The sequence below is a fragment of the Barbus barbus genome (genome assembly GCF_936440315.1).
Source record: "Barbus barbus genome assembly, chromosome: 7".
Taxonomy (NCBI): Eukaryota; Metazoa; Chordata; class Actinopteri; order Cypriniformes; family Cyprinidae; genus Barbus; species Barbus barbus.
This window is the reverse complement of record NC_136735.1, coordinates 1333956-1345621: the sequence shown is the minus strand read 5'-3', so window position 1 is coordinate 1345621 and position 11666 is coordinate 1333956. Positions and strand designations below refer to the sequence as shown.

The 11666-nt window shown below is 39.7% G+C and overlaps 3 protein-coding genes across 3 annotated transcripts in view; all 3 read left to right on the top strand.

Annotated features, from left to right (window-relative positions):
* Positions 1–11666, top strand: part of LOC306872949 (uncharacterized protein) — an 819728-nt gene that overhangs the window by 749431 nt on the left and 58631 nt on the right. The gene's annotated exons all lie outside the window — the stretch shown is intronic.
* LOC306872952 (peptidyl-prolyl cis-trans isomerase NIMA-interacting 1-like) lies at positions 800–4492 on the top strand. The gene is made up of 4 exons (XM_079421911.1): positions 800–1002; positions 2383–2583; positions 3279–3389; positions 4013–4492. The coding sequence occupies exons 1-4, from the start codon at positions 945–947 to the stop codon at positions 4120–4122; spliced, it is 480 nt and encodes a 159-aa protein (XP_079278037.1). The 5' UTR covers positions 800–944; the 3' UTR covers positions 4123–4492.
* mfap4.5 (microfibril associated protein 4, tandem duplicate 5) lies at positions 6509–9748 on the top strand. The gene is made up of 6 exons (XM_079421889.1): positions 6509–8358; positions 8482–8530; positions 8617–8829; positions 8910–9006; positions 9112–9279; positions 9359–9748. Exons 2-6 carry the CDS (start codon positions 8525–8527, stop codon positions 9610–9612), a joined length of 738 nt encoding a protein of 245 aa, XP_079278015.1. The 5' UTR covers positions 6509–8358; positions 8482–8524; the 3' UTR covers positions 9613–9748.

The window sequence follows — 11666 nt, the reverse complement described above, 5'->3', positions numbered from 1 at the left end:
ACCATGGAAATTGCCGCTAACCGACCGATTTAAGGTGTCGTGAATATAGATATGTTTTAATTTTAATATTAAATTATTATTATATTTAATATTAATTTTAATACTTAAACAAACTAAATGGAAATAATATATATATATATATATATTGAATTTATAAATGTGTGGGTGTGTGTGTGGGGGGGGGGGGGGGTGTATGTGTGTGTGTGTGGGGGGGGTGTATGTGTGTGTGTGTGTGGTTGTACATACACATATATGTAGTTTTTTTTGGTGTTTGGCTGAGTGTTATGTTAGAATCATTATTATACTCTTATATTATACTCCTTTTGTTCTTTAATATTTTGAAATGTTTTTAATTTTTTTTTTTTTTTTTCATTTGAATGTTAAGTTTTGAAATTTTGTTGTATGCATTTGTCCTTTTTATTAATTTCTTTATTTTTAAAATGTGTATAGGTAGTATTTAAAAAGTTTTAGCTTTTAGTTTTGGATCTGTTTTTAGTTGTTTTAATATTACAATTGATTTCTTCTGTTGTCCTCATTTATAATTTATAATTCTGCCAAATGACTAAATAATAATAATAATAATAATAATATATATATAAGAATCATTTTATATCTAGGCTATATATCTTTATCTTTCATTTTTTTACTTTTACTTTTTATACTTTTTATATATCTTTATTTATATTTGACCAATCACCGTCTATTTTGATTACTGCATTCGAATCTTTATTTTAAATAATTGTAAAAAGAATGATAAGGCGTGCTTTAATTTGTAATTCGGAAATAACTGTAAGAAAGTGTTGTTTTCCTGTGTTTCAGAGACAGAAGCGCCCTCTGTCGGTGGATCCGGGTCACTGCAGCAGCGCGGCGGCAGAGCATCAGATCACAGTCGCGCCGAACCGAACCGAACCGATCCGAGCTGACAGCGACAGAACTCTCAAATCATGTCCGACGACGAGAAGCTACCGTCCGGATGGGAGAAGCGCATGAGCCGGAGTTCAGGTGAGTCTCGGCGGCGCAGTTAAACCCGGAACACAGTCGCTGTTTGGGCGCATGTGAGCAGATGCGCATGCTAACTGGCTAACGGTCACCGACCCGCGCCAAAACACCGCGAAACCCGCCCCGAGTAACGCAGCGCTCGCTTACAGCCGCCACCGACCCCGGTTCAGTGCAGAGACACCAGGCGCTCCGAGTCTGATCACCTGGGTGTGTGCATTAACGAACAAACGCCTCTCGGTCGAGCTGGGCCAGCTCGGACATCTCAGGGTTAACTCCAGCAGTATACAGTATTCTCCTCTGAATAATAGTCACGGGTGCTGCTTGTGTTTGTGTAATAAAGGCTAAACTAACCTCAGTGTTATTGTTATTGTAGGCGATATGATGACACAACAGAGGCTGTCTGGTCACTGAAGGGTTAACTCCGTTATAATGACCAGTCCACTCCCAGATAAATGAGGCAAACATGAAACTATTGGTTGAAAATATAGTTGAAATTATTTGCTTATGTCTTGTTAAAAAAATATAGTGTAGAAAATATTCGACTAAGAGGCGAGACAAACACAGCAATACTATTATAGTATTCATTTGTCTATTATTTTTAATATTTAATTTAAGATGCTCCTTTTTTTCTAGAATCCCAAGTCTTTGCATCTGTATTTACACACATTTGTTTTCATTTCAATTTTAGACATTTTGTGCAGTTTTACTCAGATTTTAAATATATATACACAATTAGTATTTATTCATTTTAATTTTAGTAATATTATGCCTTTGCAACTAACTGAAATAATACAATTTATATTTTCAGTAAATTGCATTTTTTATCTTATGTTTTATTGTTATTATTGTTAGTAGTAGTAGTAAATTTGATATATATATATATATATATATATATTCCTTCAACTTTAAAGTAGACTGGATCAATTTGGAATAACTAATCTATTAAATATGTAAAATAATAATAATGTAAAATAATGATGAAAATCTGGTTAATTCTAATGCTACCAGTGTCATAATCCAATAAACAAAATATAATTTAGTAGCTAAACTAAACTCTAAATTTTGCCTTTGCAACTATATAACACATATATAACACATAACTATATAACACAATACAGTAAATTACCATTTTCTTTCTTGTTAGTAAATGTTAATAACATTTCTAGGTAACCTCTGTGTTTTCCTGCTTTCGTGCCATATATATATATATATATATGTGTGTGTGTGTGTAAAATGAGGAAGATCAGGGTAATTCTTGTGTCATAATGCATCTTAATTAGTCCTTAAACAGGCCTGTGTTCAGTGTGTAACACATGATCTGCTGTTGTGTTTGTATGTTGATTTGGGATGAGCATGAGCCGAGTATCTGTGTGTGTGTCTCAGGCCGGGTGTATTACTTCAATCACATCACTAACGCGAGTCAGTGGGAGCGGCCGAGTGGAGCAGGGGCTGACGGCGCAGGTGAGCTGGAGAAGGTCCGCTGCTCTCACCTGCTGGTCAAACACAACCAGTCACGCCGGCCGTCCTCCTGGAGAGAGGAGAACATCACACGCAGCAAAGAGGAGGCGCTGCAGCTCATTCACAGTAAGAGCCGCACGTGCGTGTGTGTGTGTGAGAGAGGTGCACTTGTGAATTCAGCCGTGTGTGTGTGTGTGTGTGTGTGCTGTGTGAGGTGCACTTGTGAATTCAGCCGTGTGTGTGTGTGTGTGTGTGAGAGAGGTGCACTTGTGAATTCAGCCGTGTTTGTGTGTGTGTGTGTGTGTGTGTGAGAGAGGTGCACTTGTGAATTCAGCCGTGTTTGTGTGTGTGTGTGTGTGTGTGTGAGAGAGGTGCACTTGTGAATTCAGCCGTGTTTGTGTGTGTGTGTGTGTGTGTGAGAGAGGTGCACTTGTGAATTCAGCCGTGTGTGTGTGTGTGCTGTGTGAGGTGCACTTGTGAATTCAGCCGTGTGTGTGTGTGTGTGTGCTGTGTGAGGTGCACTTGTGAATTCAGCCGTGTTTGTGTGTGTGTGTGTGTGTGTGTGAGAGAGGTGCACTTGTGAATTCAGCCGTGTGTGTGTGTGTGTGTGTGAGAGGTGCACTTGTGAATTCAGCCGTGTTTGTGTGTGTGTGTGTGTGTGTGTGTGTGTGAGAGGTGCACTTGTGAATTCAGCCGTGTTTGTGTGTGTGTGTGTGTGTGTGTGTGTGAGAGAGGTGCACTTGTGAATTCAGCCGTGTGTGTGTGTGTGTGTGTGTGTGTGTGAGAGGTGCACTTGTGAATTCAGCCGTGTTTGTGTGTAGAGTACATTGAACAGATCAAGTCTGGCGAGGAGGACTTTGAGACTTTGGCGTCTCAGTTCAGCGACTGCAGCTCGGCGAGGAACGGAGGAGACCTGGGCTTGTTTGGCAGGGGTAAGACTAGAGACACGCCATTAACACATCATGTGTTTTTATGAAATAACAGTAACACAATTATTAAATACTGTAACAAATTGCTCATTGATAGTTAATGATACAAAATGCATTAACTAACGTTAACTAATGGGATTTATTGTTTGCGGTACAGCTTTAAGTGTTAATAATCTTAATGATGTGGGAAAGCAATATTATGAACAGGATTATTTTTGTAACGTTGATTTTTTTAATAGGCTAATATTTTACATTTGTCATCTCGTTATTTTACACGTGAGTGTGTTTTGATCATTTTTAGCAGCTTATTTATTTTTATTTTTTATTAATATTTACTTAGTTTTAGTTATTTTAGTATTTCAAGTCGAACTAAATTAAAATGAGAAATGCTGCCTTGGAAAGTAGATTAAATAAAGTTTTTACAATGATATAAATTTATATACTTATTTTAATATTTTATTTTATTACAGTTAACATTTGTTTTATTTCAAGTAAAAATAAAAATTAAGTTAACTGTAATTGCCTTGGTTATGAAGTTACATGAAGTGCAAAATGTGATCCATTGTGTGCTAGCTACATTACTCTCTCTCTGTGTGTGTGTGTGTGTGTGTGTGTGTGTGTGTCAGGTCAAATGCAGAAGCCGTTTGAAGACGCCTCGTTCGCGCTGAAGATCGGAGACATGAGCGGCCCGGTGTTCACCGATTCAGGAGTTCACATCATCCTGAGAACCGGATAACCGTCCGGATTCCCTCTCTGTCACACCTTCATTCGTTCATCCCGCAGATAACACACACATTACACACACTATCCCAAGATTCCTTATCTTAATCTGTTGCCCTGAAAAACCTCACCTGGCTCGTCAAAGCTGCACGTTAAGTCCATCCAATATTTCAGTCACCGTACATGTTACAGATCCCTTTTGACAGGCCGCGAATCCTGCATCTCTACCCAGCATTCCTTCATTCGGCTCGGCTAAACACTCACATGATCTGCTGTCCTGCGGCGGCGCTGGTGCCTGAACGTCACAGGACCAGCTCTGATGATGGACAGTAGACGATCATATGACAGAGCTCCAAAAAATGACCAATAAAATTTACCATGTCACTAAAGAAAATGCTCCTGTTTTATCTCTAAGCATGAAATGATCTTTAGCTTAGTGAATCACTTTTTCTGGTTACAGGCAAAAACTCTCTTCTGTGCTGTTCTTTTCAAGCTTTTCTTTCAAAGTCATAGAAATTCATTGGTCAGAATGTGTCGAAATTGTCCAGAAACAAGACCCATGTCTGCATAGATGCAAACTCCTCACCTTTCGGTGAGAATTCACTCTTTTTGAGATCAAAAAGGGTCACCTATGAGATTCGTGCAGACCTAGGGCATATATCGCATGCGATTGTCATGTGCATCTCGTCAGTAAAGCCAGTGTCATGTGCATCTCGTCAGTAAAGCCAGTGTCATGTGCATCTCGTCAGTAAAGCCAGTGTCATGTGCATCTCGTCAGTAAAGCCAGTTCCGAGATCAGCTCTAAATCTCCATCACCCGTTCTCAGATGGAGCGGCATTCACTGACAAGCTACACAATATCACGTTCAATATTGCAGGAGATTCTGAGCGTGAATTGCATAGCTTATATCGTGCAGCCCTGTGTAGATCCGATGAGAGAGTGTTTTTTGAGGAGGGGGGGCTTTTACAGTACCATTAGTACCCATTTAAGTCTGTACCCGCTTGTGTATTCTGTGTGCTCCTGTGTGTTTGTGTGCATGCTTTGGTTTCAAATGACAAAACCACAAGTTTATTTAGTGTTTTTGCCGCGTTGAGTGTTATAGCCAATCACAGGCATCTCTGTTGAAAGCAATGGCCAATCAGAGGTGTTTTCTGTAGGTTAGTCAGAATCTCCTCTGAACTAAATTGTTTTCACAAGTTTACAGAGTTCTACACGCTCGCAGATCTTTATTATTCGTTCGGTGGGTTGGCATTCGATTTTCAATTTTGAGATTCGAATATCCTTTTTTTTTTACACCTGGCATCCCCCATGAAACAGCTCTCAACTTGTCCGCCTGGCTGAACATCTGCACCAGCAACAGACCGTTTGCCGATGAAAGACGTTCGTGCTGACCTAGCCTATAGCATGCATATATGAGCCCGCTTCTATTATGAGCGCGCTTGCCGCACATCTACTTTTGAAATAATGAACTTAAAGGAACACTCCACTTTTTTTGGAAATAGGCTCATTGTACAACTCCCCAAGAGTTAAACAGTTGAGTTTTACCGTTTTTGAATCCATTCAGCCAATCTCCGGGTCTGGCGGTAGCACTTTTAGCTTAGCTTAGCATAGATCATTGAATCGGATTAGACCTTTAGCATCTCACTCAAAAATGACTAAAGAGTTTATTTAAAGCTAGTGATATTATGCAGCACCTGAAAGCAGTCCCCGGCTATATCACAACTAGTTACCTAGCTGGGGACTACTTTCAGGCGCTGCGTAATATCACTGCGCCTGCTGCACTCATGGTACGGCAGCAAAGTTCCTTGATTATTATTACGCCGGAACGAGAGTATAGTTCCTAGCCATATCAGCCTACAAAATCACAACTTTTCATTTTCCGTCGGTCTTAGTGCGCGATGTAACTACAGAAAACTCAAGCTTTAAATAGGAAAATTATTGAAACTCTTTAGTCATTTTTGATGACCAAATGCTAATGGTCTAATACGATTCAATGATCTATGCTAAGCTAAGCTAAAAGTGCTACCGCCAGACCCGGCTGAATGGATTCAAAAACGGTAAAACTCAACTGTTTAACTCTAGGGGAGGTGTAAAATTCCTTTAAGCGCGCAAAAGACGCAACATGTGAACGGACCCTCTGCTATCACAAAACCGAATGCGATGAGTGCGTCTTCTTTCTGTCAACCGTCCCGAGATGCGAGCGAAAGTCTTGGGTCAGCGTGCTGTAGCTCTGTAGTGCAGACGAGATGCACCGATGTGAAGCCGCTTTGAGAGAGTGAAAGAGAAGATGTGGTCTAGCTGAATCACTCACGCTGTTTTCAAATGACTGATTTAGTCTGATATTTTGTGTCTAACCTACATGCTATATTCAATAAATGTTTGCAAGAATTTCCCTCATTATAAACTCGAAAGCTGTGGGAATGAGTATGCGATATAGGCCTACACACAAATTCAGGACCTGATTAAATATAACTCTATTATACAGAGATTTGTGAAACAAAGTTCCATGACTTACAAAAGTTTTCCAGGCCTAGATATTGCTGTTTTAAAATTTCATAGCTTTTCCAGGTTTTTCATGACCGTACGAACCCTATAAAAGCAACTGATGCACGCTTTCAATCACTAAAGATTGGTCCTCTCCCTCCTCTAATCACTTGCTGGATCTGTTACCCCGCTTTATTCCGGGACCTCCTAGTTTATAAATGAAGCACTGGGCTACCTTATCAAAAGTATTGCTTTTAACAGACCTGTGTGTGTTTTGTATCACTAGTGCAGTGTCCGTTCTCGGAGCATATAAGCCCTGCCTGTGTGAAGCGCGCTGCTTCCGGCTCGAGCTGTTCTGTTTATTAATTATGAACATATGGCACCAAAATGCAACACTGAACTCCCTTGGGTCCGCAGTAACACACCTGCCACGCGTGAAGTCATTGGATGAACGGTTCTCAAGACAATAAAAATGCAAACAGACGCACAGAGATTCCTGCCTTTATTAGAGAAGAACATGTTCAGCCTCCTCTCAAGCTTTCAATATTCGGTGTTGATTACTATCAAAAAATGGTATTCGGACCAGCCCTAGTCTAATCGGACCGAACGTCCACGTATACTGTTTCAGGAGAGTAAAGATTGTTCCGTCAGTCTTTGCTATGATTGACAGTGATAACTAGCACTGGGCAGAAAGAACTACAAGCCAATGTCAAAAATAGACCTGTGCATTAAGTGATGCAGAGTAAATTCAGAGTAACAAAACAGCAACAAGCCTGTGTTGGATGAATATATTTAACAGCTTCTACAGTTAAAGATAAAACTTTTTTGATGTGTCCTTTTATAAGGCAATGGGGGGAATTTGCTGGGGATCACCTTTTTTCACCCATGATGTCTGCATCCCTGATAACACAAAATAATTACTATTAAGAAGTGCATTGTTCTTCATAACATACGATTTGAAACGCACTTCAACAGATGCATCTCTTTGATTAGCTCAATGGTGTGATGGGCTTCATCTAGTCACCCCGTTCCAGTGTTAGTGGGGAGAGCATGTAGTGTGTTGTTGTTTAGGTTTGTTTTTGACAGATGATTCTTCTGTCCGAGAGTATATAGCAGCTTGTGCAATTAAATGTATAAAAGGTGTGAGATTCTGCACTCAGATATTTCAGTCACTATCAAATACTTGCTCCTGTTGAAGAACAAACAAGGTGAGTCACCAGATCCAGTGGTTTGGAGTATTAGAATGGATTGTGTGGAAAATACAAGATTCTGACCAGCTGACGCTTTCCTACTATTATATTCACCATTCTGTATGGAAAAAGTGAATTGATATGTTTGTTCAAGAGTTTCAGTGGTCTTTCTCCTACAGCAGTAGGGTGAATATATTTCTTTACATTCAGACTCACTCATGCAGCGTAATGAGTGACCTTTAGGTTGAATTCAGTCTGTTAATCTCTTATCTATTGTTTGAGTGGTTCTGGTATTTATGGGAAGCTGGTTAATGTATTTTTGAAAAGAATTGTTAGTATTTTGTTAATGATTTTAAGATTATTTGTGATTAAGTGGGTGTATTTAAGAACTTTCTGTGCATGCAGGTGATTTGTAGTGACAGGGAATTTCCATTCTTTCACAATTTGTCTATTTCCTAAATGTGCAAAAATAATGTTTTACCTAAATTTCTTAAAACGGACTTTGACACTGAGGAGGAGCCTGAGCGTCGGATATTTAAAGGAGCATTTGTCTCCTCTACAATTGGAGAACACCAACGGTGAGTTACTGGTTTATTCTCTAGCATTTTCCTTAACCTGTCTGGACATTCAGAATATAATTTTATACAAAAGCACTAATACAATGAAATGGGCTAAGTAAAGAATTCTTTCATCTCTTTAAGGAAACAGATTTCTGCTGTGATCTACTGAGAAGAAATTGAGAAGATGGAGGTAAGTTCTGTTTCCAAAATTTCGTCACATTGCTACAGATTATTTTCACCTTTTCCGTGTGATGCTCCTCTTTTTCTTTCGTGCAGATGATGGTGTTGTTGGCTGCTCTTTTGCCTGTTTTATTGGGCTGTGATTGCGGTCATGATGTAGTAGACAGACCGGTCGACTGCTCTGACATCTATAAATCAGGACCAACAGTCAGTGGGATTTACTCCATCTATCCAGCAGGTGACGTTCCTGTCTGGGTTTACTGTGAGATGATCTCAGGTGGGAAAGATGAAGACAAAGGAGGATGGACGGTACGAATATGACTTTAGATCATTAAACACACATCAGAACATTCATTATGAATCATATACTCTATATAAACCCATCACAGGTGATTCAGAGGAGAATGGATGGCAGTGTGAATTTCTATCGGCCGTGGAATCAGTACAAGAGAGGATTTGGGAAAGTGGAGAGTGAATACTGGCTGGGTAAGATCTCACAGTGTGTGTGTGTGTGTGTGTGTGTGTGTGTGTGTGTGGATGTTCGTGTCCAGTGTTTGGTTGAACGTGTTCTTCGTGTGTGTTTATGATTAGGGCTGGAGAACATGTACCAGCTGACACGCAACAGGAAGTACATGCTGAGAGTGGATCTGGAGGACTTTGAAGGAAGGAAAGGTTTTGCTTTGTACTCATTCTTCTCTGTGGATTGTGAATGTGCTGGATATCCGCTGGGAATTTCAGGATTCATTGATGGAGGAGCTGGTAAGACACTGTCAATTATACTAATGAAAACACATTTCCTATGGGTTATTGTCCTCAGTGATGCTCTTCCTCTCTGCAGGCGACTCTTTATCTGGCCATAATGGATTCAAGTTCTCCACCTTTGACAAGGACCAAGACACTTCAGATACTAGCTGTGCCAAACAGTATCTTGGGGCATTTTGGTACTCATCCTGTCACAATACAAACCCCAATGGTGTGTATTTATGGGGTGAAGATCCAACCCATTACGCCATTGGTGTGGCTTGGTCATCATGGAAGAATTACGCAGTCAGTATGAAATCCATCAGCATGAAGATCAAACGTGTGTCTTAGAGATATTACAGTGCTTCTGAAAGGAAAATATTTTTTACCTCATTTTAGGACATTTTAAGGTATTCATTCCTCTTTTTTCTGTATAAAGAATCATGTGAAAATTTGAATTGTTCAATAAACTCCTATAATGAATTCAGAGTATGAGTCGGACTGTTTGTTCTTTCCTAATACTATCTGAACCTAAAAACGTGAATATGTCCAGATTTCAGCAGAAATACTATGTATCTGGACCATAAATGATTGATGCATATTGACTCAATCATAGTGTGTATAGAGTGTATCCAAATACGCACACACAAGTCTCTTAAAACAGATTAAAAGCACACACATGCTTGTAGAATGGGTAATGTGGAATCTTATGGTCCTAAAACTACTAGGTTCCTGACAGGGCACTCTGTGTTGTCAGGTCCCCTCAGAATGCAAACTACTTCAAAAAGCAAAAATAGATATTTACCTGTGATCATTGTTTATTTATTTTTTTGTATGCAATACAATGTATAATATCTGTACTGCAAACTTTACCGTTTTAAATATAAAATGTTTTTTTAGCCTAGTTTCCTGCATCCTGTCTCTTGTATTCTTTTTGTAGTTCTTTTAGCTCCCATTGTTACTCCCAGATTGTGTCCAGGTGTGTCTTGTTAGTTTATAACCCTGTATGTATATAAGCAGTAAAGTTGCCTGTGTTCATTGTCAGATCTGAATCCCTTAGTTCAGCTATTGTGGCTGCCACGCCTGAGTCTCCAGCTCTCAGGACTTCCACGTTAGAATCTACAATGAATGCCTCTGGCTGATTTCCAGAGTGACAGACCTACCATTGATGTGAGCGTGAGTGGCCGGCATCCCAACTCTGGTGGCCGCAGGGCTCCAGTTCAGTAGCCCCAAGTGTGATGGCCCTGAGTCTTCTCCGGATGGCAGGCTCTGATTGGTCTTCCCAGTGTTGATTGTTAACTAGTAGCATATATAAGTGTCTCTGTGACGATCCCTGGCGAAGTGGCTGATGGGATTTGTAGTTTTAACGCTCTAAATACACGTGAGTTCGCGTTGTTGTTTGCTCTGGTGTCTCTTTAAACAGTCATGTCGTCGTTAGTTGAGAATTTCCTTGCATATCCTTCAGAAATATTATTGGAGAGGTGCACGAAGGAAGAGATCTTGCAGAACAATTTGATGTGGAGGTAACGAGCAGTGATAAGAATCTCAAGGAAACGCTGATGCAAGTTGTGAAGAGCGCGCTTACCGGTAAGAGCTCAAGTTACTAACCCCGAGGTGTCCTTTCCTCTTAGTGATGCCGATCAAGATGTAAAATCTAGCGAGATGGCTTTACAAGAGAAGCAGTTACATGCTGATGCAGAAAAACTTCGTGCTGAACGGGATGTTTTTGCTTTAAAAGGGAAAGAGTTGGAGAATGATTTTGAAATAAAGAAATTGCAGCTGCAGCAACAGTTAGTTAAGTAAAATTGACTTAACAATTCAAAAGAGAACGGGAGGAAAGAGCGTTTCAGTTAACCCTTCTGCTGCATTAAGGACATTTTTGTCCATTTCAGTTTAATTTCTTTGACCATTTTGGCTGTTTTAATGCAAATGGTATGTAATTTGGCAAAATTGTGACTTTTTGGATAATTAAAAAAAAAAAAATTCCCTTGTTGCATAATATGTATAACACACACACTGTGTAGATCAAATAGCAACATCTAGCACCATAATGGACAAAATTGTCCCATTGACACCCATTAAAACATTGTTTAAAGCCGGGGCCGTCATTAATACATGAATCATGACTTATGTTGAAACATCCTTTCATTTGGAAGCAAAAGGATTATATTTGCATTATATAATGTATTCCACCAGATAACGTCACTACATAGGTATTCCCTATGGGGAAAACGCACGTAATTTTCCTGGTTTCCACTAGGGGCACTATTTACTGTGATATGAAGCATTTTAATGGCTCAATGATCTAAAATGATGTTTCTGAGAACGTGTGGATGTCTGAGAGCAATGTGTGTCTGCGTTGACAAAAGTGTGTGTGTGTGTAGGGCCTAAATATAATACATGGT

Bases quoted from the DNA above. Each gene is read 5' to 3' on its own strand.
- mfap4.5 (XM_079421889.1), top strand. The intron at 9,007-9,111 runs GTAAGATCTCAC...GTTTATGATTAG, and splicing joins GGAGAGTGAATACTGGCTGG to GGCTGGAGAACATGTACCAG. The intron at 9,280-9,358 runs GTAAGACACTGT...TCCTCTCTGCAG, and splicing joins ATTCATTGATGGAGGAGCTG to GCGACTCTTTATCTGGCCAT.
- LOC306872952 (XM_079421911.1), top strand. From the start codon at position 945: ATGTCCGACGACGAGAAGCTACCGTCCGGATGGGAGAAGCGCATGAGC. The intron at 1,003-2,382 runs GTGAGTCTCGGC...TGTGTGTCTCAG, and splicing joins GCGCATGAGCCGGAGTTCAG to GCCGGGTGTATTACTTCAAT. The intron at 2,584-3,278 runs GTAAGAGCCGCA...GTTTGTGTGTAG, and splicing joins GGCGCTGCAGCTCATTCACA to AGTACATTGAACAGATCAAG.